This window comes from Mercenaria mercenaria, chromosome 3, assembly GCF_021730395.1.
Source record: "Mercenaria mercenaria strain notata chromosome 3, MADL_Memer_1, whole genome shotgun sequence".
Classification (NCBI taxonomy): Eukaryota; Metazoa; Mollusca; class Bivalvia; order Venerida; family Veneridae; genus Mercenaria; species Mercenaria mercenaria.
This window is the reverse complement of record NC_069363.1, coordinates 52,412,853-52,437,621: the sequence shown is the minus strand read 5'-3', so window position 1 is coordinate 52,437,621 and position 24,769 is coordinate 52,412,853. Positions and strand designations below refer to the sequence as shown.

The window sequence follows — 24,769 nt, the reverse complement described above, 5'->3', positions numbered from 1 at the left end:
TCTTATAGTTCAACCATCGTTTTTATCCAATGACAAGCGAGGGATTTTCAAAAAAGTAACCAACTTATTTTCATATTGTTTCATAACTGAAGAATCTGATCCACTTAATCATGAAGTAGTTCAAAATTAATGAGTATTCATTGTTCCGCCTATTATGGATTTCCCACATTCTAGGAGGCGGAGCAATTACCAAAGCAGGGACTGCATACAGGCAATGTGTCTATGTAGATCTAATAAACGGACAAAGTAGATAAATGAGCTGTGTCATGTGAAAACCAACATAGTGGGTTTGCGACCAGCATGGATCCAGACCAGCCTGCGCATCCGCACAGTGTGGTCAGGATCCATGCTGTTCGCTTATTAACAGTTTCTCTAATTACAATAGGCTTTGAAAGCGAACAGCATAGATCCTGACCAGACGTCTGGCGCGGCTCAAATATTTTAATGCAAGCTGTACTTTCATAGATCAAGTTTGACCTTTCTGTATCTTTCACTACCTCTACTGGTCTAAAAATAAACCAGGGTGCACTAAAATTCTACTTTGTCTTGTTTTATTTATACATGTAGTTGCTTGACTTGTATTGTTACATCATTACGAGTTAAACCTGCATATTATATTTCCATTGAATAAGAATATAAGATCGTGTTCCACAAAGTACTCGATAAGACTGATGTATTTATGATATAAACTAAATTAAAATCAGCACTGGATCAACCGCTGTTTTGCTAAAGGTTGGCACTAAAATGACCTTGTATAAAGTTGTAGTAAACATGTACTTCTCCACCATGAGTGAAGATAAGACTAACCAATGAATTAACAGAAGGCGTGGTTAGTTTACTTCAGAGAGAGCTTTTTGCAGTTTTGACCTAAATTGGGGCGTTAAACTATAAGCCGGTTATGGATCACTTATTGAACTTCTAAATGCATTAAGTTTTGCCTTCACTACACTACGCTCCGTTTCGGCAAACTTAATTGCATTAGAAGTTCAATAAATGATCTATAACCTATACAAATTAAACTATATGGTAACCATAGTAGCGCTCTTCATGCGTTAAATACTGGTTTGGTCATAATGAATATCTAAATTTGCAACATCGGTGCATCACTATCTGAGCCGTGTCATGAGAAAACCAACATTGTGGCTTTGCGATCAGCATGGACCCAGACCGCGCAGTCTGGTCAGGATCCATGCTGTTCGCTTTCAAAGCATATTACAATTAGAGAGACCGTTAGTGAACAGCATGGATCCTGACCAGACTGCGCGGATGCGCAGGCTGGTCTGGATCCATGCTGGTCACAAAGCCACTATGTTGGTTTTCTCGTGGCACGGCTCATCTAAATATAGCAATGCTTGTAGAAAACGGAGCATCACAATTCATATGTATACACAGGCCTCCATTTGTATAATCATAAACTTATTTTACATATTTTGCACCTAATTCAAATTCATTTTTGTATTGCATGACTATCCCAATATAAAGCTTTTTTTTTACATATTGTACATAATAATTATTGTACATGTGTATATAAATAAATTTTTCGTAAACCCCAAAATTTGATTTTTCCTTATTTTAGTTCTAACAAATAAAAGTAAATGTTGCAGGGGCGGAAACAGGATTTGGTTCAGGGTGGGGCTAAAACATTCTCGAGTGATCTGGGAAAATTCCACTTATCTCGCAGATGTTGGCAAATGTACATGAGTTATTGAAATGACGCAATCTAATTATTTTTAACATATTCCGATGTCAACTGACAAAATGACTGCTTTTTTGGTTTGTCATCCGGTCCTTCTATTTCAGCAATCCAGGAGAATACTACTGACAATGTTTATCGAGCGTAGCGAGCCATATATTTCATCTTAACCTTTATCATGCTGGACACGATTGATTCTGCCTTTCCGGCCACTGTAGATCATGATCAGCCTGCACATCCATGCAGTCTGATCATGATCTGCACTGTTCGCCATTTAGTCAGTATCTTTTTGTTAAGTACCCCTTTTGATGGACAAGTTCATTATAGAAATTCAGCAGGGTAAGGGTGAAGATGTATACTCACAGTAGTTACGAGGAGCTCTCATATCTACCCAAAATACAAAAACATACACGATTGCTATGCGAGTTACGATGAAACTTGAAGACATACAATTGAAGAGATGGATCCATGCCAGCCTGCGCATCCGCGCAGTCTAGTCAGGATCCATGCTGTTCACTAACCGTTTTTCTAATTGTAATAGGCTTTGAAAACGAACAGCATGGATCCTGACCAGACTGCGTGGATGCGCAGGCTGGTCTGGATCCATGCTGGTCGCAAAGCAACTATGCTGGTTTTTCCATAGCACGGCTCATATATTCAATGTTTATACCCTTGTGTATTAGTAAAATAACTATAGCTCAAAGTAAAAATACGACCTCTCAGTTAATACTAATTGAGATAGTAAAAAAACAAAACAAAGTACGATGTGAAATCAAGGTTGAAATCGCTGTAGAGTTTATTCTTTTGATCACTCACAAATCCAGGACAACAAAAATTGCTTTAAAATCTTTACATCACTGAGTTAGAAGAAAGCTAATGTCTGACTTGTAACGTCTTTTCTAAAATCGCTGAAAAGGAGAAATATCAAATTCCACTTTAATGGTGTGACATTGAGCACCTTAAAGGGAAACATGAAAAAAGAAATTAATCAAGTCAAGAAATTTGACCTGCTTATCTGGTATCCAAAGTTTTTTTTATCAGTAAGAGGTCAGGGTTATCGAAGTATCTATTTTGTAAAGGTTTAAGTTTGTACATAATGGTGGATATTTCTTTTGAACGTATTAAAATTTGACATGCCATAATATCCTGATCACAGTTGTTTTACTAAATATACAGTTATCATATGTAAATAGATTTGATAAAACAACAAATAGTGCCTAACACCCGTGGTTCACTCCTTTTCATGCAGTGGTACATGTCTATTTGTCTGGACCAGATCCCATAATAAACGTTTACAAAATTATCCGGACAAGCCCTTCGTTCCTTTCATGTAATCATGTAGCTTGTTGCGGAAGTTCAAACACGTCATGTTACTTGTATGTCAACAAATGCTATTGCTAGTTCACTGGTTTTGTCGGAACCAGATCCCTTGAAAATTGAAGAAGTCAACCGGACAAACCTTCCATTTCTGTGATGCGGTATACGATATATTTTGTACAACTGCAATTATGCTCGATCTTTTCCAAAAACAGTAATAGAAATGCTTGACCTGACAATGTTCCAGTTTATCTCGTAGTTGCAAAAGTTGTGGCCCTTTAAAACTTGACGAGATGTTATCTGGAAAAGATGTAAGGACGGATAAGGCGGTACCTCCTCGCTCGATACCAAACCTTTCGGGAAGAATACTAAATAATGTTTCCCTACGTTTTATAACTGATTTATCAGGATACACATTTATTTCCTAACACAAACCGCCAACATTCTAAAACGGTGGCAGTGGTAAATGTTACAAGAGTGTAACAGAAACACCGGTAGAATTTACGAAATATGCCATGCTTTGCCTATATAGCTGTTTAAAACACCCACAATCGAATCTCAAACTAACTTCTAGTCATTTTGCATTTCACCTGTCAATAACAATGAAGCAAGCCATCATCTTAATGTCGAAATACCTATCTACGTGCGTTTCCGTTAAGACATTATGTGTGTGTTTATTAGTAATGGAATTCTGGCAATGTCAAGCATATTCACATATATCTTAATACAGCTGGTTTTATCCAGGTTTCATAGAGCTAGAAATGATTTTTTCTTACGATACTCCTCGCAAGAGTTCTTTCAGCAAATCCTTATAACATCCGATCTCGGATATAAAACATGATGTACATGTATGACGGACTCGGATAAAAGAGACTAATAAAACAGGTAAATTGGACAAGAGCTGTCACTGGAGACAACGTGCTCGACTATTTCGATGCTTGATGTGAAATAGGGTACATCTGAGGAAGCTGGAGCTAATGATCACTTGAGTGTTTAATGACTTCAATGTGTTGGTGATTTTTGACAATTACATAAGTTTATGTATGAGTCAGATGTATTTATAAATAACAGAAAATTGACGGAAAGTGTAACAAAACATTAACTAAGTATAAAAGAGACATAATTCATTGCACATCTATGCAAGATTAATGCACCACTGGTAAAATCTTGTGGCTGAAAATGCTGAATAACTACTTTATTATATAATAAGTCTTATTCAAATCATTTAGTAATAAGTGAGATAGAGCAACCGTGCATCACAACTTTAAACTGTCATATGATCATGATGAGGGTGATAATGCGGAACAACCATTTTAAGTTCGAATAAATTCCATTTAATGAAAACAGAGATATGGTAAAAAGGCTTAAAATTACACATATGTTTTAAGCAAAAAAAAGGAACATAACTAATGAAATATTTGGACCAAGATTGCAGACATTGTGTCATGTTATGAGGACGATGATTTGGAAGAACTAGTTCAAGTCCAAATCAAATCCATTAAGTAATAACAAAAATATACTGAAAAACGCATCAAAATTAATCTGAAATTCTCAGTAAAAGGGGGTGCATAATTCATAAAATATTGGTGAAAGAGTTATGGCCCTTGTATTATTTGATGAAGATGATGATGTGGCATAACCAATTTAAATCTAAACCAAATCCCTTCTGCACTAACAGTAATGCAGTTAAATGCATCAAAACTTTAACCTGGAATTTTATGTATAAAGGGGCATAATTTATGAAAAACTAGTGCCAGAAATATGGACCTTGTGATGTGGGCGTAATGCAGAACAAACGTTTTAAGTCTGTGTTCCAACTTTTACCTGAAATTCTAAGTTAAAAGTGAGGATAATTCAGGAAATATTGGTGTAAGAGTCATGGCCTTTGTGTCATATGTTGTGACTGATGATGAGAAATAACTACATTAATTAAGAGTGAAGCAAATCCATCAAGTGAATCAGAGATACAGTGAAAGTGTATCAAAACTTTAACCAAGATACGGACATGGACGCAGACGACGACGCCGGGGCGAGTAGAAAAGCTCTACATATACTTCGTATAGTCAAGCTAAAATAATGGAAAATGACAAAACTTACAAGTATAAAATAATTTCATTTATTCAAAATTACAAAAAATAACATTTCCTTTCAAAACAGAGGAAAGAAATGTAGTTTGAAATAAACAGTAAATATCTATATTGCACTGCAAAAACAATTATTTTGAATTAATAAATTCAGTTGTTTTTTTTTTTGTTTTTTCAAACAGAAAAAAATTACGTTATTGTCATGACTTGCTTGTGTAAGGCAGGGTTTTCCCAAACCAGACAGACAACTCAGAATAAATAACCGACTGTTAGCAGTTTTTATTCACTGTCAGACATGTAAGACCACTTTTCTTATCAATCACGTTCAAAGTAGATCGCTGTGACAAAAAGATTTGCGTATGTCATTGCATTATGTTTATAGACTATGATGCAATAGTAGTGCTACTGGTCTCTAGTAATATCTGACGTCGGAATATCTATCCATGGCACATAATCGGACAAGTGTCTATTGTCCGAGCTAGGTAGGCAATAATGTCTACACTTGAAACGACGTCAACCTCAGAATGTTATTTCAACATAGCTCATTTTTTGTCAGTTAAACAAAGAAGGAAGCCAAGCTCTGTATATTTAAGAAATAATTTATTGCAAACCCGTGTTTTAACACTATTTATACACGATGAACGGTTATGTCAAGCGTAATAATTTCACGACGGCATAACCCGAGTGAATTATTTCGTACAACGTTTAACCGTCCTAGTGTAAAAATAGTGTTCAAACACGGTTTTGTTATAAATTCTTTCGATTCTAATATATCTTTAACTGTAAAATTTAGATAAAATATGATAGAAATATTCATTGGGGCATGTATGGCGCTAAATAGTACCTTTGTTTATACACGCCAGGATTGGAAATGGTAATACGTCTTGCGGACTAGTTCCATTAAGGCGTAAATGATGGTGAATTATTCTACACAGCTAATAACCAACTCCGTGTGTGTGTAAATTAATCAAACCAGTTATGCTATGTGACATTTCGTTTTAAACATGTTTTTCATTAAGTAATATATCTGATCAAATTTGAAAGGCGTACATGGCCGACGTGACGTCAACATGATATCGTTGTGATGATTATTTAGCATTGTTAGTCATACAAGTATTAGAATCTGCCATGAACAACGGTTGACGTGTGGACCAGTGATTGTTTTATGACGTAAATTTGAAGCATAATGAAGTTCAGCATAATTTTACCACCATGTTAGAATGATTAGAATCAATGCCTTCTTGCGGTTTTGCTACGGTTCATCTTTCAGATGGTTGGATAACAAACCCAATTTGTGCACTTCTGAAATGTAATGTAAACCGTGGTGAATCTGACGATAAACAACGCAAATGCATTGATTATTTATATAATAATTACACTAGTGCAGAATGGCTTTATTTCACTCCCACGACGTCAAACGTGACCAAACCTCTTAAGCTGAAACATTATTTCAGATAGATTTCAGAGGTTTACATACAAAAAGAAATGAACAATAAAAGTACGTTAAAATGACTGACCTCCAATTCGTACGACAACAAAGAAAAAAAGAGAATTTTAAGATATCAGCGGAACAGTACTATGTTTCTTAAGAAGGTCTTGGAACTTACAGTTGGTGACAGATTATATGTACTGGAAACGCATAATACTTAGTAATTAGTTGTATTTACTAACTTTTTCCATTCAGAATTGAAAAGCGTTTGTCATGGGGTACCGAAGGTAAACTGCCTTAATTTATAAAGCTTTATACAAATGGTTAAGTATGAAATACTCCGTGTACTGGACCAGATTGTAGGAAAGGTTTTATTGCCGAGGCAACCAATGTTCGATTCCCGAGTCAGGTATGCATTTTTTTTATATTTATTTAGCATTTTTTGAAAATAGTTAAGAAACAAAAACTCATGTTCTAATCTGCATTAAAGGAACATCATTTTAACAAGAATCTGGAGTCCAGTCACTGAGGAAGAAAAAGTAAATTAATAGAAGCGTACCCTGTCATTTATCACAGATATGTACTTTTAAATTAACATAAAACATGAATGTCTGTAATATTAGAAAGATGCCTTAAAAATCTCATACCACAAATGTGTCTTCCTGACTTGGTATTTAAAGGGAAGTGAGACGTTCCCGGTACGTTTTAAACTTTATAACACTTAATTTGTGGTAACACAATTTTATGTATTTGATCTTTCTTCTGTTTTATAATATACAGTTTCCCCGAAGGTAGCTTGGACATTTCTCCGAGTGGCTACGTTTTGTTGGACACAGATTCCAGTATCTCTCCGAAAACAACTTTTGAAAGCGTGCAAGTTTAACATATGCTTTAAAAATGTCACATACATAGAAGTAAAATGGCATATCATAATACATGCTATTGTTAATTAAAACAACACAGCGAACACAACACAACCTAGCTTTTAAAATAAATCTAAACACTTGAATTTATATAGAAAAAGTCCTATATAACTAAGTAAAGTGCTATATATGAATAAAAAAATAAGTGGTGTGTACAAAATGTGCATAACGAGTAATAAATTGTTCATATATTTTAACCTTTAGCCTGTTATTGGCTAGTGATTCTGCCTTTGCGACCAGTGCAGACCAAGATTTGCCTGTACGTCCGTGTATGCTGATCATGGTCTTCAGTCAGGCAATGGAAACACTGCATGACAACAGCTTAACTTGAAAATTGTTCGCATACGATGACATTGTATAAAATTACATATCAAAATCTATTCTTCTAGCCTCCGAATTTCTGCCTCTATATTTTCTCGTGCCTGCTTCTCAAATTTATTCCGAAATATTTCCGTGGCATATATATTCGGAACTTTCAAAAACGAACGCAGCACCTGTAAAAGAAAAAAATTGAACTATCGGAAGACATGATACAGGATAGGACTTATACACCGGATGATAACGTCCTGTCTGTCCTATAACATAATACCATACTAAACGTCGCATTAAAGTTTATTGGAGACATAGCCGATATCTGGAACGACTGATACGTATTAGACCTTCCTGCCGAAATACAAAATCGTACCTTGTTTAAAAAGAAACATTACACTAATTCTACCATTCCACTACCACAGGCATCCCGAGCATTTTTGGTCAATACTGATGCTATATATACGATAAAAAACCATCCCTCGACACTTCAGAACAAAAATAAATCCAGCATCCATACACTTATTACATTATACTCCTTAAAAATGCGTTTTAATCAGCAGTCTTGGACTTCATGACTGACCTACACTTCTTGCTCTGTCATGTTTCAGTCCAAATCGGATAGGCCCAATGCTAACAACCTCTAACAGCTCCTCTTCTATAGTTTCCTCCATGTCTAAAACACTATCAGAAATCATAACAAGCACTAGGTGCTTCTCAGTTTTACAATACAATGTTCAAAGCCTACTGAACAAGTTTGATGTTCTAGAAGCTGAGTTTGATATGTTTGATGTTCTTGCCTTCACAGAAACATGGTTAAATCAAAATATCTCTGATAATGATATTGTACTTCAAAACTTTCACACTCCAGAGAGGAAAGATAGAACTGAAAATGGCTACGGTGGTGTAATTGTTTACTTGAAGGAAACATTGCACTACAAAAGGAGGCTAGATCTCGAACCCAGGGGCTTGGAGTGTATCTGGATCGAACTGATTCCTTCTCATTCTAAACATATCTTGTTCGCTGTATTTTATCGTCCTCCAAACGCAGACATATATCATACAAATCTAATCGAAGACTCGCTCGGGTTGGCAATAGATACAGGCATATCCGACATCATTGTCACTGGCGACTTTAACTTTAATGAATCAAATCCACACATGACTCGAAAACTCCATTCTATTTGTCAGCAGTATAACCTTGAGCAACTCATTGTCGAACCAACTCATTTTACTGAGTCCTCTTCTTCTATACTGGATCTCTTTTTTGTTTCATGTAGCCACAAAGTTATTACCTCTGGTGTTGGAGAACCAGTTCTAGATCAAAACCAACGGTTCCATTGTCCTGTTTATTCACTATTTAACTTCTCTAAACCTCATGTCAAGTCCTTTAAACGGTTTGTTTGGCTATACGACCGGGGAGACTACACCTCACTAGACGTAAAATCAGCGACATAAACTGGGACCAACTAAAGAATGATGATATTGACACTTATACTTCACCTGTTACAAACAAAATACTTGAACTTTCAAAGGAGTGTATACCATCAAGAATTATAAATGTTAAACCTAATGATAAACCATGGATCACAACACAAATAAAAAAGCAAATTCTGAAACGTAAGAAGTACTACCACAGAGCTAAGCATTCTCAGAACCCTGTTCATTGGAATAAATTCAGAACAATACGTAATGAAATAGTATCACTTATCCGCACTGCTAAACAAAATCACTTCCTAAAAATGGCTGATTCGCTTAAATCTGATTCTACTACTGCCAAAGATTAGTGGAAACTTATTAAATACTTCATTTCTCCATCTGACATACAAACTGTTCCTCCACTTATAAACCCAGCCACTCAAGAACTAGTCTTTGACTCTAAGTCTAAAACTGATCTATTGAATGACTTCTTCTGTAACCAGGCTTCGATTGACGATTCCAATAAGGACCTTCCTAACTTTTACTATCCAGAACCAAGAAACAAACTTGACTCTATTATTATTACCCCTCAAGACGTTGAAGACGCCCTGAAGTCCCTTAATATCAACAAGGCTGCCGGACCCGATGGAATTAGCAACAGTATATTGCGCGAAACTGCTTCTGTGCTTAAATTTCCTCTTTGCTCCCTGTTTAATTCTTCACTACAATGCAGCAAGGTACCTCAAACTTGGAAAGACGTTAACGCCTGTGCTATATTCAAAAAAAGGCGACCCGTCTTTACCCAACAACTATCGACCGATATCGTTGCTTTGTTGCATAGAAAAGGAATTTGAACGCATTATATTTAAGTATCTTTTCAATTTTCTACGTGATAATAACTTTCTTTCGTCTTTACAATCTGGGTTCACACCAGGAGATTCAACAGTGAATCAGCTCACATACTTGTACAATACCTTCTGTAAAGCTCTCGATGATGGACTAGAAGTACGAACTGTATTTCTTTATATAAGCAAAGCCTTTGACAAAGTATGGCACAAAGGTCTACTCTTCAAGTTAAAAAATGCTGGATTGGATGGACGTCTACTGAACTGGTTTTCTGATTATCTCTTCAACAGACGCCAGTCTGTTGTCTTACCTGGTACCCAGTCAAACTGGTCTACTGTGAACGCAGGAGTTCCCCAAGGGTCTATTCTTGGCCCCCTTTTATTTTTAGTGTTTATCAATGATATCGTTGACGACTTGGGTTCAAATGTTCATCTTTTTGCTGACGATACGAGCTTGCATATAACTGTTGATCACCCTGTCTCGGCTGCAGAAATACTCCAATCCGACATTGATAGGATATCAAATTGGGCCGATACATGGTTAGTTACCTTTAATCCTTCCAAATCGGAAACTATGACCATCTCACGTAAGTTATCCAAACCCTTACATCCACCACTTGTTATGCATAATCAGTCTATTTCTTCAGTAACTGTACACAAACATCTTGGAGTCTATCTTTCTGACGACTGTTCCTGGCATTCTCATATAAACTCTATTAAAGAGCGAGCCTGGAAAAGAATACATATCATGCGTAAACTAAAGTTTCAGCTTGACAGAAGATCATTAGAAGTGATATACTTATCTTTTATTAGACCTCTTATTGAATATGCCGATGTGGTTTATATCAACTGTACGCAGTATGAGAAAATCGAACTTGACAAAATTCAGCATGAAGCTGCCCGCATCGTTTCTGGGACAACTAAACTTGTGTCTCTCAATGAACTCAACAGAGAAGTTCCTTGGGACTCCCTGGAGCGCCGAAGACAAAACCATAAACTAACTCTACTATACAAAATGAAAAACGGCCTAACTCCTGATTACCTCTCATCCTTAGTCCCACCGTCTGTTGGAGAAACTTCTCGGTATAACCTACGCAATGCCGACGACATCCAGTCATTCCACACAATGACATCCCTTTACTATAATGCTTTTCTGCCATCGGCTCTGAGAGATTGGAATGAACTTCCGAGAGAGCTACAAAATTCACCGTCCCTGGCCTCCTTCAAGACGCAGCTTAAACTGAACGAATCGAAATGTCCCAAATACTTCTACGTAGGCGACAGGAAATGGCAATTCTATCATGCTCGTCTTCGTACTGAATGCAGCTCCTTAAACCAGCATTTGTTTAGAAAAAACATTCATCCATCACCTCTTTGTCAATGTGGCACTACGGAGAGTAACCATCATTTCTTCTTTGAATGTCACCGTTATAGTGACATCAGAGTCCGTCTTCTTGAGACTGCTTCCATCTTTTGTACTGTAACACTTCACACCTTACTGAATGGAGACAGGAATCTCAGCGATGATATTAACTTCCAGATATTTCAAGCAGTTCAAAACTACATCATGGAAAGTAGAAGATTTTCATGAGCACTTGATTATGTTATATAATTGGCTGCCACCATTTTAAAATCCGAATGAATCTTTATACTTTAATGCATTCTCTTTCTTTCTCTGCTTATCTCACTTTAAACTTATACACTCATTAGCCATGGGTGCTTGTTTCACTTTGTACCCTTTTATTGATATTGTTCTTATATATAGTTCTTTGATTAAGCGCTAAGATTTATTATATTGCTTAAAGATAATATTTCAGACAAGATCATAAACACTGCCGTACTGTACCTACAACAATATGTTTCTGTAGGAGAAGACCTCTATAAGCTGTTGCTTTCGGCTCTGATCCTTTTTCAGGCATTATCTTATGTACCATGTATCATGAATTGTAAATATTGCAATTTTGTTTGAAATAAAATATGTTTAAACTAACTAAATCGGATACGCCAAAAATTCACATACCAACAAGGCGCATTAGATATAATTTTCAATTTTTGGTGACAATGTTCATTTCTGAGAATAACTTTTTAAACATTGAAAAAAAAAATCGTGTCACGGAAAAGATCGTGACTACGTGAATGTTGCGAGCAAAACAGCCATTCAGATAAAGCTTGATCAAACATAATGCGTAGAAAGCCTGTGTCCACTACTTTGGGTATATGTTGCCATTTAATTTAGATACTGATAAAAACAGCAAGATTCGAGACTGATCTGTTTCATGTTTCAAAACATGCGTTGATACTCACCTTTGCTCTGCCTTGTTTAAACAACTGGTCTGGAATGTGTATGTACTCCTGTCTTATTTCATCTGCATACTTCTTATAATCTGCAATAACAGAAATACAATGTATAGGTCGCAGATATGACGTCTAGAAGAACTTTGGTATCAATACATTTTGATTCAAAATTATGTGCGATTGTTTCTAATAATCTAACTGTTACAGTCTTGTGGTCTTCCTGTCTGAAATATCCAGCTTAAAACTACAAAAACATGCAACGCCATGTTTCAAGTATACATAAGTGCAAATATGTCGGCAAAAATCTTACACTTGTTTCATAAATGCCATGTATTTCAAAAATATATGCATCCAACATCAGGGGGAAAAGAAATTTAATGAAATAAAAGTTCATAATCACCTGAATCGGAGACTCCTAAAATTGCCATGTCCATATCTAAGAAAAAATGCAAATCATCCCGACCAAATATTTCCGGCGTTCTGTGAACTTCCGTTTCGTGTTTCTTCGTTTCAATTATCCAATCAAATACAAGAGCACTATCTTTCTGAGGTTCAGCATCCTTTAAGCAAAACAGACATGCACATTGTGAAGTTATCTACATGTAGTTTATTGTCGACAACGAAGTACTAAGATCTGGCACTGTTTTATTTTAAAATATATGATCTCGGATTTACTGTAACACACTGCATATCGCAGCAATTTTTTGAAAAGCAGGCAGGTGTTCTGGTAAAATATTAATCAAATACAAAAATAAACAAGGCCTTGATTACGGCGAGTATGCATTATGCGTTTTACAAGTTCTTACATTCAGTTAATTCAGCTCCAAGACCAAATGTGTAATTCTCCCGCATAAACCATTGCTTTTTCTGTTGTTTCTTTTCATCTCTGTTGTAAAGTCTTTCCATTACAACTCTTAACATTAATTACTCTATCGCTTTTTATTCTAAGTTTATTCAGTATACATTCACTCAGTGTCTACTTACAGGAAAATAAAAAATAAAAAAATAAACATACCTGTGCTTCGAAATTTGTTGAGAATTCTTTGAACAGTACAGCACTTTTCTCTTCGTTATCTTTCTCTGTAGGTTCGTATTCTATGCTACAAAATGAAAGTTTTTAAAATGTACTCTACAGTTTGGTCCAGCGTCCGTTCGTCGGTCCTTCATAAATTACCTCGACTTCCGATGATTTTGTTAGCAATTTGCACCAAACACACTAGGTCAAATGTAACTGCTACAGATAATTGTTCTTTCTGCGAAAGACTTCGAGTTGTTGCGGTAATTTGGTGAGTAAGTATTTATAAACATAAACATTTACAGTAAGTATTGACTTTACAATGTTTATTTGTAAACATGCATTTAAACAAGTAGTTTTTGTTGAGTTTTGAATTTGGTGACATTTCCAGCTATTGACGACGGAGGAATACCAAAGGTGCATCTCACGCCGGGAACTGTCTAAGTTGATGGTAGGCACTTGGACGGAACCACCGACCTCTTCCTCGCATGAAGAATTCTACACCAAGTTTTCGAGCGGAAAGTGATTCGAATTCAACCACTTTAACCACTCGATAATGGATGCCCTTTAAACAAGCAGACGATCCTATTCCTTAGGCAATTTGGAAGTCAAGTCAACAGTTACATTCAACAGAAAGCATTATATAAAATGTATTAACTTACTCATGAAAGAAAATGGCCATAGCAACTAGCTCTGGTCTCGAAAGCTCGTCCTTGACATCGTCGAAAAGTGTAAACATGTGTGTTAAGTGATTTAAAGTGTGGTAATATCTGAAATATTAATATCTGACATGTGACCACATGTAATCAGTTTGACGGGAAGTAGGAATAAGCGTTCTGACTTTTGAATGGTAACAACTAAATTACCGACCGAGCAAAACAATAAACTTCCCCTTCTTTGACTGGGGCATAAGATTTAAGATTTGATGAAAAGAGACACGTTATACTTAAAAAAGTTCGATACCAACTCATTTATGCTTGTGTTTCCAGATAACAACTGGTTCAACGACGACAGACAGTACTTTAGAGCTAGTGGGTTCGATAACAATTAAATTGTTAGAGGGTCCCAATCAAAGTTTACCTTCTTTGACTGGGGCATAAGATTTAAGATTTGATGAAAAGAGACACGTTATACTTAAAAAAGTCCGATACCAACTCATTTATGCTTGTGTTTCCAGATAACAACTGGTTCAACGACGACAGACAGTACTTTAGAGCTAGTGGGTTCGATAACAGTTAAATTGTTAGAGGGTCCCAATCAAAGTTTACCTTTGTTTTTCCGTATACTTTGATTCAATCTCACTCCAGTATTTATCTATAATATCCTGCTTCACGCCGAACGCTTTACAATATTCATTCCACGTCTGTTGGAGGGTCATCTTTGCCACCAAACTGATCTACTGCAGACGATAAAATAAGTCGTTAAGGTAGTGTTAACGTAATGGCATTCGGCAATTTACGTGTCATTTTTCGTATTCTCCACTGTTATTTCGGCAATCTCCGGCCGTACATATTATTCATACAAGCAACTGTTGAAAACCGGAAATGCCGAACTCACATAAAGAACGTGTTTCTTCGTTTCAATTATCCATCGATTTCTTAATGAATAAGTAATGATTTATTATAATTTTACTTGTGATATCATTACTTTTTATCTTTAGCTGTGGGCGATTTCACGTTTCAATGCATGCCAAGCTGAACCATTTGAATAGACTTGATAGAGGAGAACGTAGAAAGATAATAATTATGTTGTGAAGGCCATTTATTTTTAAGTGTATGTGGCTAATGGACCAATACTGTACGTATCACATACCTTTAAAAATAATTACAATTATGTTTTCTCTGAGAAAAAAATGTCAAAAAGTCATTTTGAAAAATTTTGCCCCTGTGACTATTGGCCACTAGCAAGGCGAAAAACAGCATTTTGAGCTAAATGACTCAATGTCACAGGGGTAAAAAAAATCAAAAATGACATTTTCAATGTTTGGCATTTTTTTCATTCAGAAAACATTATTATTGTTCCTTCTCTTGAGAAGGAACATTTTAATTTGGTAAGTCACACTTGACTGAGCTACTGATATCGAAAGCTGTTGTCATTACAAGCTGGCCAGTCAAACTCCGTGAACTTAGAAATAACCTCTGACGTTAAAACTATTCTTTCCTAATTGAGGCGACTCTCTGACTGAACGCGTTCGTGCATTACATATTACTAAACCCGATGATGGTTGATTGATTCTTTTATTTCCTCCATTCTTGAAGAACATAACATATGTACAAACAGATGGACATGTATCAGCAAATTTACATGTAAACAACTAAATATTATCGTTACTTTCAAATGCATGGTTAATATGTGAAAACAAACCCCATTGCGACCCTCTAATTATGCGCAACAAATTCACGCATCGAATCGTAATGGATTGACCGGGTCAATGTCTTATTGCCGTATTTACTCAACTGAAAGTGGTAACAGATTTAATTTGTTGTTGGATTTAACAATTTATGTTAAATAATAACTAGCGTAAATACCTACTTGACATTTTTGGCAGTATAAAACAGACATTGCAACCAAAATTTTACAAGATGATCATTATATATTTATATAGATGTGCCTTAGAAGGAACTTTTGCTACGCTTTAACTTGTTGTAATATAGTTCAAATAATGGGACGTTTAGGGACTGTGTTATAACTTTTGTCTGTCGCTGTCCCGAGGGATGACAACTATAAAATAACAGATCATAAAATAAGTCATGCCGATTTAAATATAAATACAAGCCAAATAAGTAAGGCTAATTGCAATATATATATATATATATATATATATATATATATATATATATATATATATATATATATAAATTGTATAATGGACAAATACTCTTGAATACTTTAGATCTACTTCCAACTGTGATTTAGTGTGTATAACTGCTACGCGTACACGCCGGGAACCAGGCTATAGTAAATAGACTTTCGTTTTAGGTGTCATTTCGCAAATTACTCATGACGTGTTTCATTAGGCATTTTTGCTTCTCTAAACAAACATGTCAACTTTTCACAAAATCATGTAAAGATGACATGATGCCGTTAAATGAAATAATACATCTGAAAAGTATTTCAATAGCAGCAGTGAAATAAAAAAAAAATAACTTACTTTGTTTGTTTATATGATAAACACATGATTTATCCCAAAGTAAATACTATATTGTGATCGTATTAATCGAGTTAGCATTATTTACTCAACAGTTTCTCTTTATTCTGTATAAAATCTGAAAATAGGTCCGACCTATCTAGTAGGAAACTCTGTTAAAAGTGTAGAGGAATACAAGAGAAATTTAATAATTAGTTCATAAATTTATTTATTTATGTTATTTTATTACTAAGCAATACGTTGTCCTTCACAACATTATTATTATCTTTCAAATTAAGCATCATAGTATTTGTTTGTTTGTTTGTTTTAGGTTTAACGCCGTTTTTCAACAGTATTTCAGTCGTGTAACGGCGGGTAGTTAACCTAGCCAGTGTTCCTGGATTCAGTACCAGTACAAACCTGTTCTCCGCAAGTATCTGCCAACTTCCCCCACAAGAATCAGGGATGGAGGACGAATGATTTCAGACACAATGTCTTTTATCTAATCTTCACGAAGAACATACGTCCCGCTCGGAACATCATAGTAGGAAACTTCAAAATAATTACACGGTTTTGTGCATCATATTGAGGAAATTTATGCATTATATCTCCCTCAAGATTGGTCTTTTCCTGCTACACATCAATTTTTCTTCTGGTTCTTCCTTTTTATTCCAACTACTGGTACTGCAATATACATAACATTAAAGAAGAGGCGCGAAAACTCTAGTGCATCGTTTAATAAACGACTCTGACAAATAGAATCGCATGTCTAGGCTGTACAGTAGTAAATAAATTTGCTATTTGTTCTACATAAAACTTTTTGCACGCCGGGTCCAGGTTTAATTCTACGTTATCCGTTACTTCTTGTTGAACAAACGTGGAGTGCTACCTTTGCACCAAGTGGGACAGGTTGATCAAATTGTCCAAAAAAAAGGCGAACACATACATATTTATATATGAAAAATGAAGAATAATGATGGCAGCTGGACATGGAAACGTTTTTGCAGTAGTCCAGTGGTAATTATGTCTGACAACGAAACAATAGGTCGTGAGTTAAGAGCCCCGTTCCCCAAATTAAAAATGACGAACATTGGGATTAAAGTCCCATATAAGGGTGCTTACACCTTGCACGCTAAAAGTCCAGGGAAGCTTCTGGAATTGGAGCGTTTTCTGTATCATGCACCTTCCTCCTACTAACATCAGTAACAGTCTTCTAAAGGAGTCGTTCACATGAGTTTCCGATGGAAACTACACATCAGCTTAAAACCAGACAAACATGCACAGATGTCGACTCAGCGGTCTAACAGTAACACATTCTGACTACAAAACTTGCGGTCGTTTATTACGGCTCCGCTCGTCCAACAAAATGTTATTAACAGTGCGATAAAGTCCCATGTATCCGTTCTTTACAACTAGCACGCAAAAGATACAGAAAAGCTTTTGGAATCAGAGCGATTTCTATGCATTGCACTACCCTTCAACTAAAAGCTACTGCCAATCTTCTAGTGGAATTGCCCATACGGATTACCGATGGTGACAGTAAATAAAAAGCAAGCACAAAATTAGAAATTAAGCGCTCCACTGATGAAAATTGACAGATTTATAATAGTAATCGATTTCTCATCGAAGCTCGATCGAACCTCCGTTGTCATCACTGGTGTCGTTTGAAGGAATAATTACATGCCCGTCCGTGCTAATTTAAAAGGCCGAGGCTATATACACGGCTGTCATGCGAATAATATATTACGGACACGGCAGCCGTGTCCCTACTTCGTTATTCACATCGCAGCCGTTTCCCCTAGAAACAATTAGCACGGCAGCAATTGAAAGGGACCACTGGAGAGACTCATGGAAAGGATTTTTCTGCTGAAAGTACGGATTTCGCAATTTTGTTTCAGATATTTTTTTGGTGTATTATAAGGACCGGAATTTAGTGGAAAGTATCATATAATCCCTCCTGCACAATATAAGATTTGAAATGCATTATTTATTCATTTGTTTTATTTATTCATTTATTTATTTTTATTTATCAACATATCTATTCAACTTATTTGCACTGCAGAACTATTTTCCGGAATGTGTATAAAAGCACATATTTACGGGATACACACTTTATTCAAAGTACACGACTTTCACAAAATTAATTTACACGAACTTATTTCCGACCATCATCCGATTCACTTGAATTAACCCCAACTACCTTTTGATGGAGCGAAAGAAAAATTTATATTTAAATTAATTTAGCGGAAACAACAAGTTAAACTCTCCAACAGCCAAATGAGAATTTATCTAAAAATAGATTGCCAAATCCATATTTTCTCGCCATTCTCCGTATACAACCGATGATTCTCGAGTACGATTTACGTACGGTACAGCGATAAGAAATAACCAACTAAGATTGCCTTGTCCCTAAGAAATTATTCGCACGGCTTCCGTGTCCCTAAAAAGTTCGTCGCTTGATTTCCACAACGCCATATGTCAATTTTGGTAAATTTGGAGTGTTTTATCATTTTTTTCGTCTAGCCGAGCTCTATCATAATATCCTGATTGTTTCCTTGTGGAACGTATATAACTAGAGTAAATTGCATTTCCACAAAGCCCTAAGTCGTTGAAAACACTATAGGTAATTTCCACAATGCCACATATTGAAACGCCAATGATATTGTCATATCACATCACGTGACAACAATATGAGGAACATGGCGAATTTTCAACTAAAAAGGTACATACTTTGAAACAGATATTGCAGATTATTTATTGCAAATAGAGAATATTTACTTGCTATTTATTGCTTTTTACAATATCATAAATTAGTAGTGTATATAATTTGGGCCAAAAGAGCGCAGCCTTTGATGCAAACTCAATGTTAATGTATATTACATTTTCGGATGGTTTTTGTTTCGGATACTTGATTGTACTTTCAGTGTAAGACTAGTGTTTTACTGTTTTTATTAGTGGTATATATAGTGTATAAATAGAGAAACAATAGTGTCCAATAAACGGTCAGTTCTCACTTTTGATCAATAACTTTTATGGGGTTAATGACCAAAGAATTTCAGAATTCATACCGAACCACTATATTTACCAAAGGGAATACCTAGAATGTTTGTCAGTGGCTAAGATGTATGACATATTTTATTCAGTGCCAATAGAATGGATTGAATCTGCTGAAAATGAACGTTCCAAAACATATGAAATATAATTCAATATACCTATGAAAGACAAATGTGACATTTGTGAAGATCGATGGTTCTTGACTTTGAGCATATAGATGAAAGCATTAGACATAGATATGAACAATACTTACAGGACAAAATCGATACAAAGGGCGAGCAAGAGGCTTGTAGAAATAATACAAACAGTTTGGTTATATGTTTTTTATCTAGATAATGTCCTTTCTGTAACTAAGTGAAAATTTTAAGACTTTTTCTGCAAAAGAAAATTGAACATGTACAATCTGACAGGCTTATTTTTCTATTGATAAAACTGCATATCATGCCGACGGCTGGCCGAAGAAGCAATGAGATAGCCAGTGTTTTAGTATTAGTATTACATTTAGTTAACAGGTCCAAGAGCATTCAACCATTACGTCGAACTCACTTTGGTCCCAAAATAGGAATTACATAATTACATTTGCACTGAAAATATTCATAATTGATAACGATAATGACGAGATATTATAGAAGTTTTGTTGGCCAGGCCATTTTTTTATTAAAAAAAAATAATAATGTCCATAGTAACATTTAAAATACTTTACTGTTTCAAGAAGCATACAGTCTAGTGTTAATTTCTTATATATATATCTAAAACATTTACGACACTGGCAACAGTTGTAATCAGAATGTCCTGGAGTAGCTACAGTTGACTGTTTAAAAAAGCATTCTGTGTTTTTAGTGGACTTGCACATTTATACTGTGTTAGGCTTTACAAGTAAACAGGGTGTACTATTTTATGCTAATGCATAGTACAGTTCATACACATAAACTTGTTGATTTTATGTTGACATATTAAATAGTATCCAGTATTTGTATGAAATTTGGGTAGGTAAAGTATACCTTAACATTTCTATTAATTTAAAGTATCATACTTTGAAATTATGCAGTATTCATACTGCTGTAGCGAATTTGTGTTAAGGAGTCATTTTGAATATCTGCACTATCTATAAAGTTTAATACTATCGATGTTTTATTCTAAAATTGATCAAAAGATACATAATTATGATTTTAAAAGCTGATTCTGGTAACGGTGTAATCTATAGGCCTAAAGTCTATAGACTGGTATACTGCGTCTTTTTGGTTTTGTTACAATTTTCATTATAAAGATGCTGAGATGGAAGTTATTTCTTGAATGTTAGTTTAGCAGGTAACAGTGGTTACATTGAATATTGAAAGTCATTCAATAGTTTTGCTTCAGTATAGGTTGTTGAATTTTTGTAAGGAGATCATTTCGGAGTATTGCATTATAGAAAGTTGTTCAATAGATCTTTGTGAGAAGTAATGCATGAAAGTTACTGAATAGGGCTTTTTCAGTTTTCATGAATACTTTAATATGACTCTGTGTGAATATTCATCGTAATAATGTTTTTATCCTTTTTAGTCAGTGTTAAACATCGAAAAAGACAGTTTGCAAGGCAATTTTACCTATTTTTGAAAGTTCTTTTCATTCCACAACGGCCTAACTCGAAGTTGCATTTTGGAATTAACTTTCAATACTATAATATTCATTTTCATGATATTTTTTAAAATCATTTTTTTAATTTCCTAAAATTCTATTTTATTAATTCTTTTGAATTTTTTACATAAGTCTAAAGAATACAAACTAAACAAGTTCTGAAATTTTAATTTTTTTTGACCAAATAGTTGCAAAGTTATTGATACGTAAACTTTCGATTTGCATTTCCCAAAGTTGCAAAAATGGCACTTGGTGCATTGTGGAAATAAGGCGACGAATTATTCGCACGGCTGCCGTGTAAATAGTCACTTCGAATTTAAAAAGTTGAGTACACTATATACTGTTTCTATGTGTCAGTTTCAGAGTTTCCCATCTCAATTGTAATATGAATATCATTGATGGTAAAAAGTGCAATTCTAAAAAATAAGATTGAATGGTAATGAACTATCAACAGGGCATGGTGGCATATCTGCAAAACTTCTAAAATATTCCAAATCAGTTATAGACCCTATTGGTAAATTGGTAAACTTGACTTTCTAAACCTCAGCCTTTCCTGATTACTTGAAAGTAGTACAGGTTGCCCCAGTTCATGTCAAAACACCACACTTGATAAAGGAAACTGTAGGCCTGTCAGTATATTACCAATTGTGTCCAAAATATTTTAAATGTTAATTAATACTCAGTTAATGGAATTTGTAATAGCCATGTTAATAAATACTTATCTGTTTTTGTTGTTGTTTTTTTTTTTTTTTTTTTTTTTTTTGTTTTTTTTTCTTTTTCTTTATGCCAGGTTATGGTTGTCAAAATATGCTCCTTGAAATAACAGAGGACTGGAAAAGATCTCTTGGCAGTAACAAATATTTCGCAAACAATTTCAATGAATCTGTCAATTGTCTTTGACTGCCTCCCCATGACCGTTTACCCATGAAACTTGGTTGTTATGGTGTCCCTGATCAAGCACTAGATCTACTATTTAACTCTCTTTAATCGATCACTATAATTATTTAATAAAATTAAGTCATAGTTTTTGGAGGTAAATGTTATAAGCACTATAGTGCATGATGCATCAACCATAAGCTCTTTGTACATAAACAGGATTAGTGTGTGACCTTTTAAGGGATTGTTCGCATTCCCTTTGTGTCTGTTGGTTATCGATGTCCTAATCCTGTACATTATTATTCCTTTTGCAAACAAAATTCTCTCACAATCCTGTTGATATTGCTTTACACATCTTTAATGTCCAAGTTGTAAAAGTTGGTGAGAATGAAAGTTCTTTCTTATACTAGTCATTCTCATCCATCAGATGTTCGTCAAAATCCCGAGACGATTCATCCGGGGAACCACGGCAGACCTCTGGTATGCGAGAATGATACTAGTAAGTACACTATGTTTAATTCTAAGATGCATTTCTTAATATAACAAACAGTTCTTGTTTCTATCTATAATGGTACTAAGGGATAGTATGTAATAAATCTGACTAGCTAACTAAACATACAAAGTATTCTATAAATACCATTTCAAATGACAATTTTTTTTTGTAAATATTGAATTTTAGTTGTTATGATTTAGCAATAATTAGCCAGATTACTTTATACTTTCAGAAAAATGGTGCATATGGTTGTGATCTACTCAATGATATTTCAAATGGAGGATGACTGGACATAAATTTGAACTTGATGCAGTTAAACTTTTTCTGCATGTATAATTAATCTTAATTTGCTTCTAAGGGGAGTAACAAAGTCAGTAATGTATATAGGTTATAATGCAGTAATTCGGTCCAAAATGTGCTTCCGTGGTGTAGAAAGAAGTCCCTAATAAATAGATCCTAATTTTTCCATTTTTCGCGCATTTGCGCGTAAATCGGGGGCCAAATGTGCATTATTTCACTCGTGGAATGAATTTTACATAAAATAGGACACGTTTCATGCTAATACTCGCATGTTTTCGAGTTGTTTACTTGAAAACGAAAGTAGGGTGTTTATTCTGCGGACCGCTTTCTGAAATGCGGCAATATGAGGGTACCTGACTTCAGTTGACTTGCATTTCACTGCATACTATTCAACACCCCTTTTTCTTTTCGTTTTCTTGAAGCAAATGTATGGATATCTTGTGGAAAATAGGTCTACGGCGTAGTGAAAATCTAGAAACTGTAACAAAATTGGTCTGAAGTAGCTGAATTTTATATGAAACAAAGAACAATTTCTTTTATTGGTATATAGCCTATATACTGTTACAGAGTTACTTTCCTTGCTCTTTTAATTATGACTGTGCTTTTCCTTTACAGATGTTTTTATTTATTTTATTTTGTTATTACTGTATCATTTGTTTGTCGGAAAATAGCTTTAAGCTAATGTTAATTGTTAAATTCATATCCGACGTTAAATAAAGTTTCTTTTATCTTGTATCTTAAATCATGAAAATATGAAGTGTTTATACTGGTACACAGGTGGCAGTAACGTACCTAGGATACAGTATGGGTCCATGAGCCATATGCATTTAAATTTACTACAATTAGTATGTTTTCTTAGGAAAAAAATGACAAAAAGCCATTTTGAAAAATTTTTTGCTCCTGTGACAATGAGCCATGAGAAAGGTGATCAAGAACATGTCCGTTTCTTTGACGGAGAAGTGTATTCCCCGGAAAACCCGGAAATATTACGACTAATTTCCGGAAATCCCTCAAGAGGTCATAAAGTAATCATTTTAAAAGGGATTCATCTAATTTTGGTAAATATCATAACTAGAGCCTCTATACTCACAAATATATAAAAAATAAATAGAAATAAATAAATTTTAATAGGCTAATTTGACTGTCAAAATACTGTATTTTTCTACGTGAAATAGTAGCATTTTGGAAAGCCCGGAAATCATAAAATTGCTTAGAAATTAAATATATCTAAAGCAATTAATTTATTTTCATATGTATCTAAAGAGGACCCTATATGCTATGACATATATAAAAAGGAAAAGAAACTATTGAGATTTAATAAGGTAATCTTATCGTCAAAATACCGTATTTTTCTACGTGAAATAGTTGCATTTTGGAAAAACGGGAAATCATAAAATTGCTCAGAAATTAAATATATCTAAAGCAATTAATTTATTTTTATATGTATCTAAAGAGGACCCTATATGCTATGACATACCGGTATATAAAAAGAAATAGAAACTACTGAGATTTAATAAGGTAATCTTATCAGTTTGACATGTGCATTGCTTCCAGGTCCGTATTTTTTTTTCAAAACAATATTTCCTTATCAATGGTTGGCCGCCTTTTCGGCAAAAGATTAATCTTTCAGAAAAACCTTACTTCAAAACCCAGTTCCAAACCGTTTACGCATCACGAGCGAGCAACGGCATACGAAACGATAGTGATTTCTCCACCCGAATAAATCCCACACATTTTTCGCATCGAAGTCTCCCCCCCTCCCCCCGTTACATAACTCACATGTAGACGTATAAATTTATTTTTTATAGCTCTTTGCATAACTGAAATACTGTTGAAAAACGGCGTTAAACCCAAAACACACACACTCTTCAGCATGAATTGAACATGAACATGTTCTGTTTTCTGAACATGTTCTCCAAGTTATCCACTTCAACAAAAATAATATAATCAAACGAACCCGAAGGAAGGAGGAA

General features: G+C 34.9%; 1 protein-coding gene across 2 annotated transcripts; it reads right to left on the bottom strand.

Annotated features, from left to right (window-relative positions):
• Window positions 1–5,108: 5,108 nt before the first annotated feature.
• Window positions 5,109–16,571, bottom strand: LOC123523487 (uncharacterized). 2 transcript variants are annotated; one of them, XR_008370222.1, is made up of 8 exons: window positions 16,481–16,571; window positions 14,598–14,728; window positions 13,992–14,099; window positions 13,330–13,414; window positions 12,715–12,874; window positions 12,324–12,403; window positions 10,569–10,748; window positions 7,820–7,940 (listed from the first exon to the last, which is right to left on the bottom strand). XR_008370222.1 is itself a non-coding variant. In XM_053538495.1 (7 exons), the coding sequence occupies exons 2-7, from the start codon at window positions 14,705–14,707 to the stop codon at window positions 7,824–7,826; spliced, it is 660 nt and encodes a 219-aa protein (XP_053394470.1). In that variant the 5' UTR covers window positions 14,708–14,728; window positions 16,481–16,570; the 3' UTR covers window positions 5,109–7,823. The 2 variants fall into 2 exon arrangements, 1 of the variants encoding a protein (XP_053394470.1); XM_053538495.1 differs by lacking the exon at window positions 10,569–10,748 and having other exon boundaries at window positions 5,109–7,940; window positions 16,481–16,570.
• Window positions 16,572–24,769: the final 8,198 nt, after the last annotated feature.

Bases quoted from the DNA above. Each gene is read 5' to 3' on its own strand.
- LOC123523487 (XM_053538495.1), bottom strand. From the start codon at position 14,707: ATGACCCTCCAACAGACGTGGAATGAATATTGTAAAGCGTTCGGCGTG. The intron at 14,100-14,597 runs GTAAACTTTGAT...TTAATATTTCAG, and splicing joins AAGTATACGGAAAAACAAAG to ATATTACCACACTTTAAATC. The intron at 13,415-13,991 runs GTAAGTTAATAC...TTCATTTTGTAG, and splicing joins ATGGCCATTTTCTTTCATGA to CATAGAATACGAACCTACAG.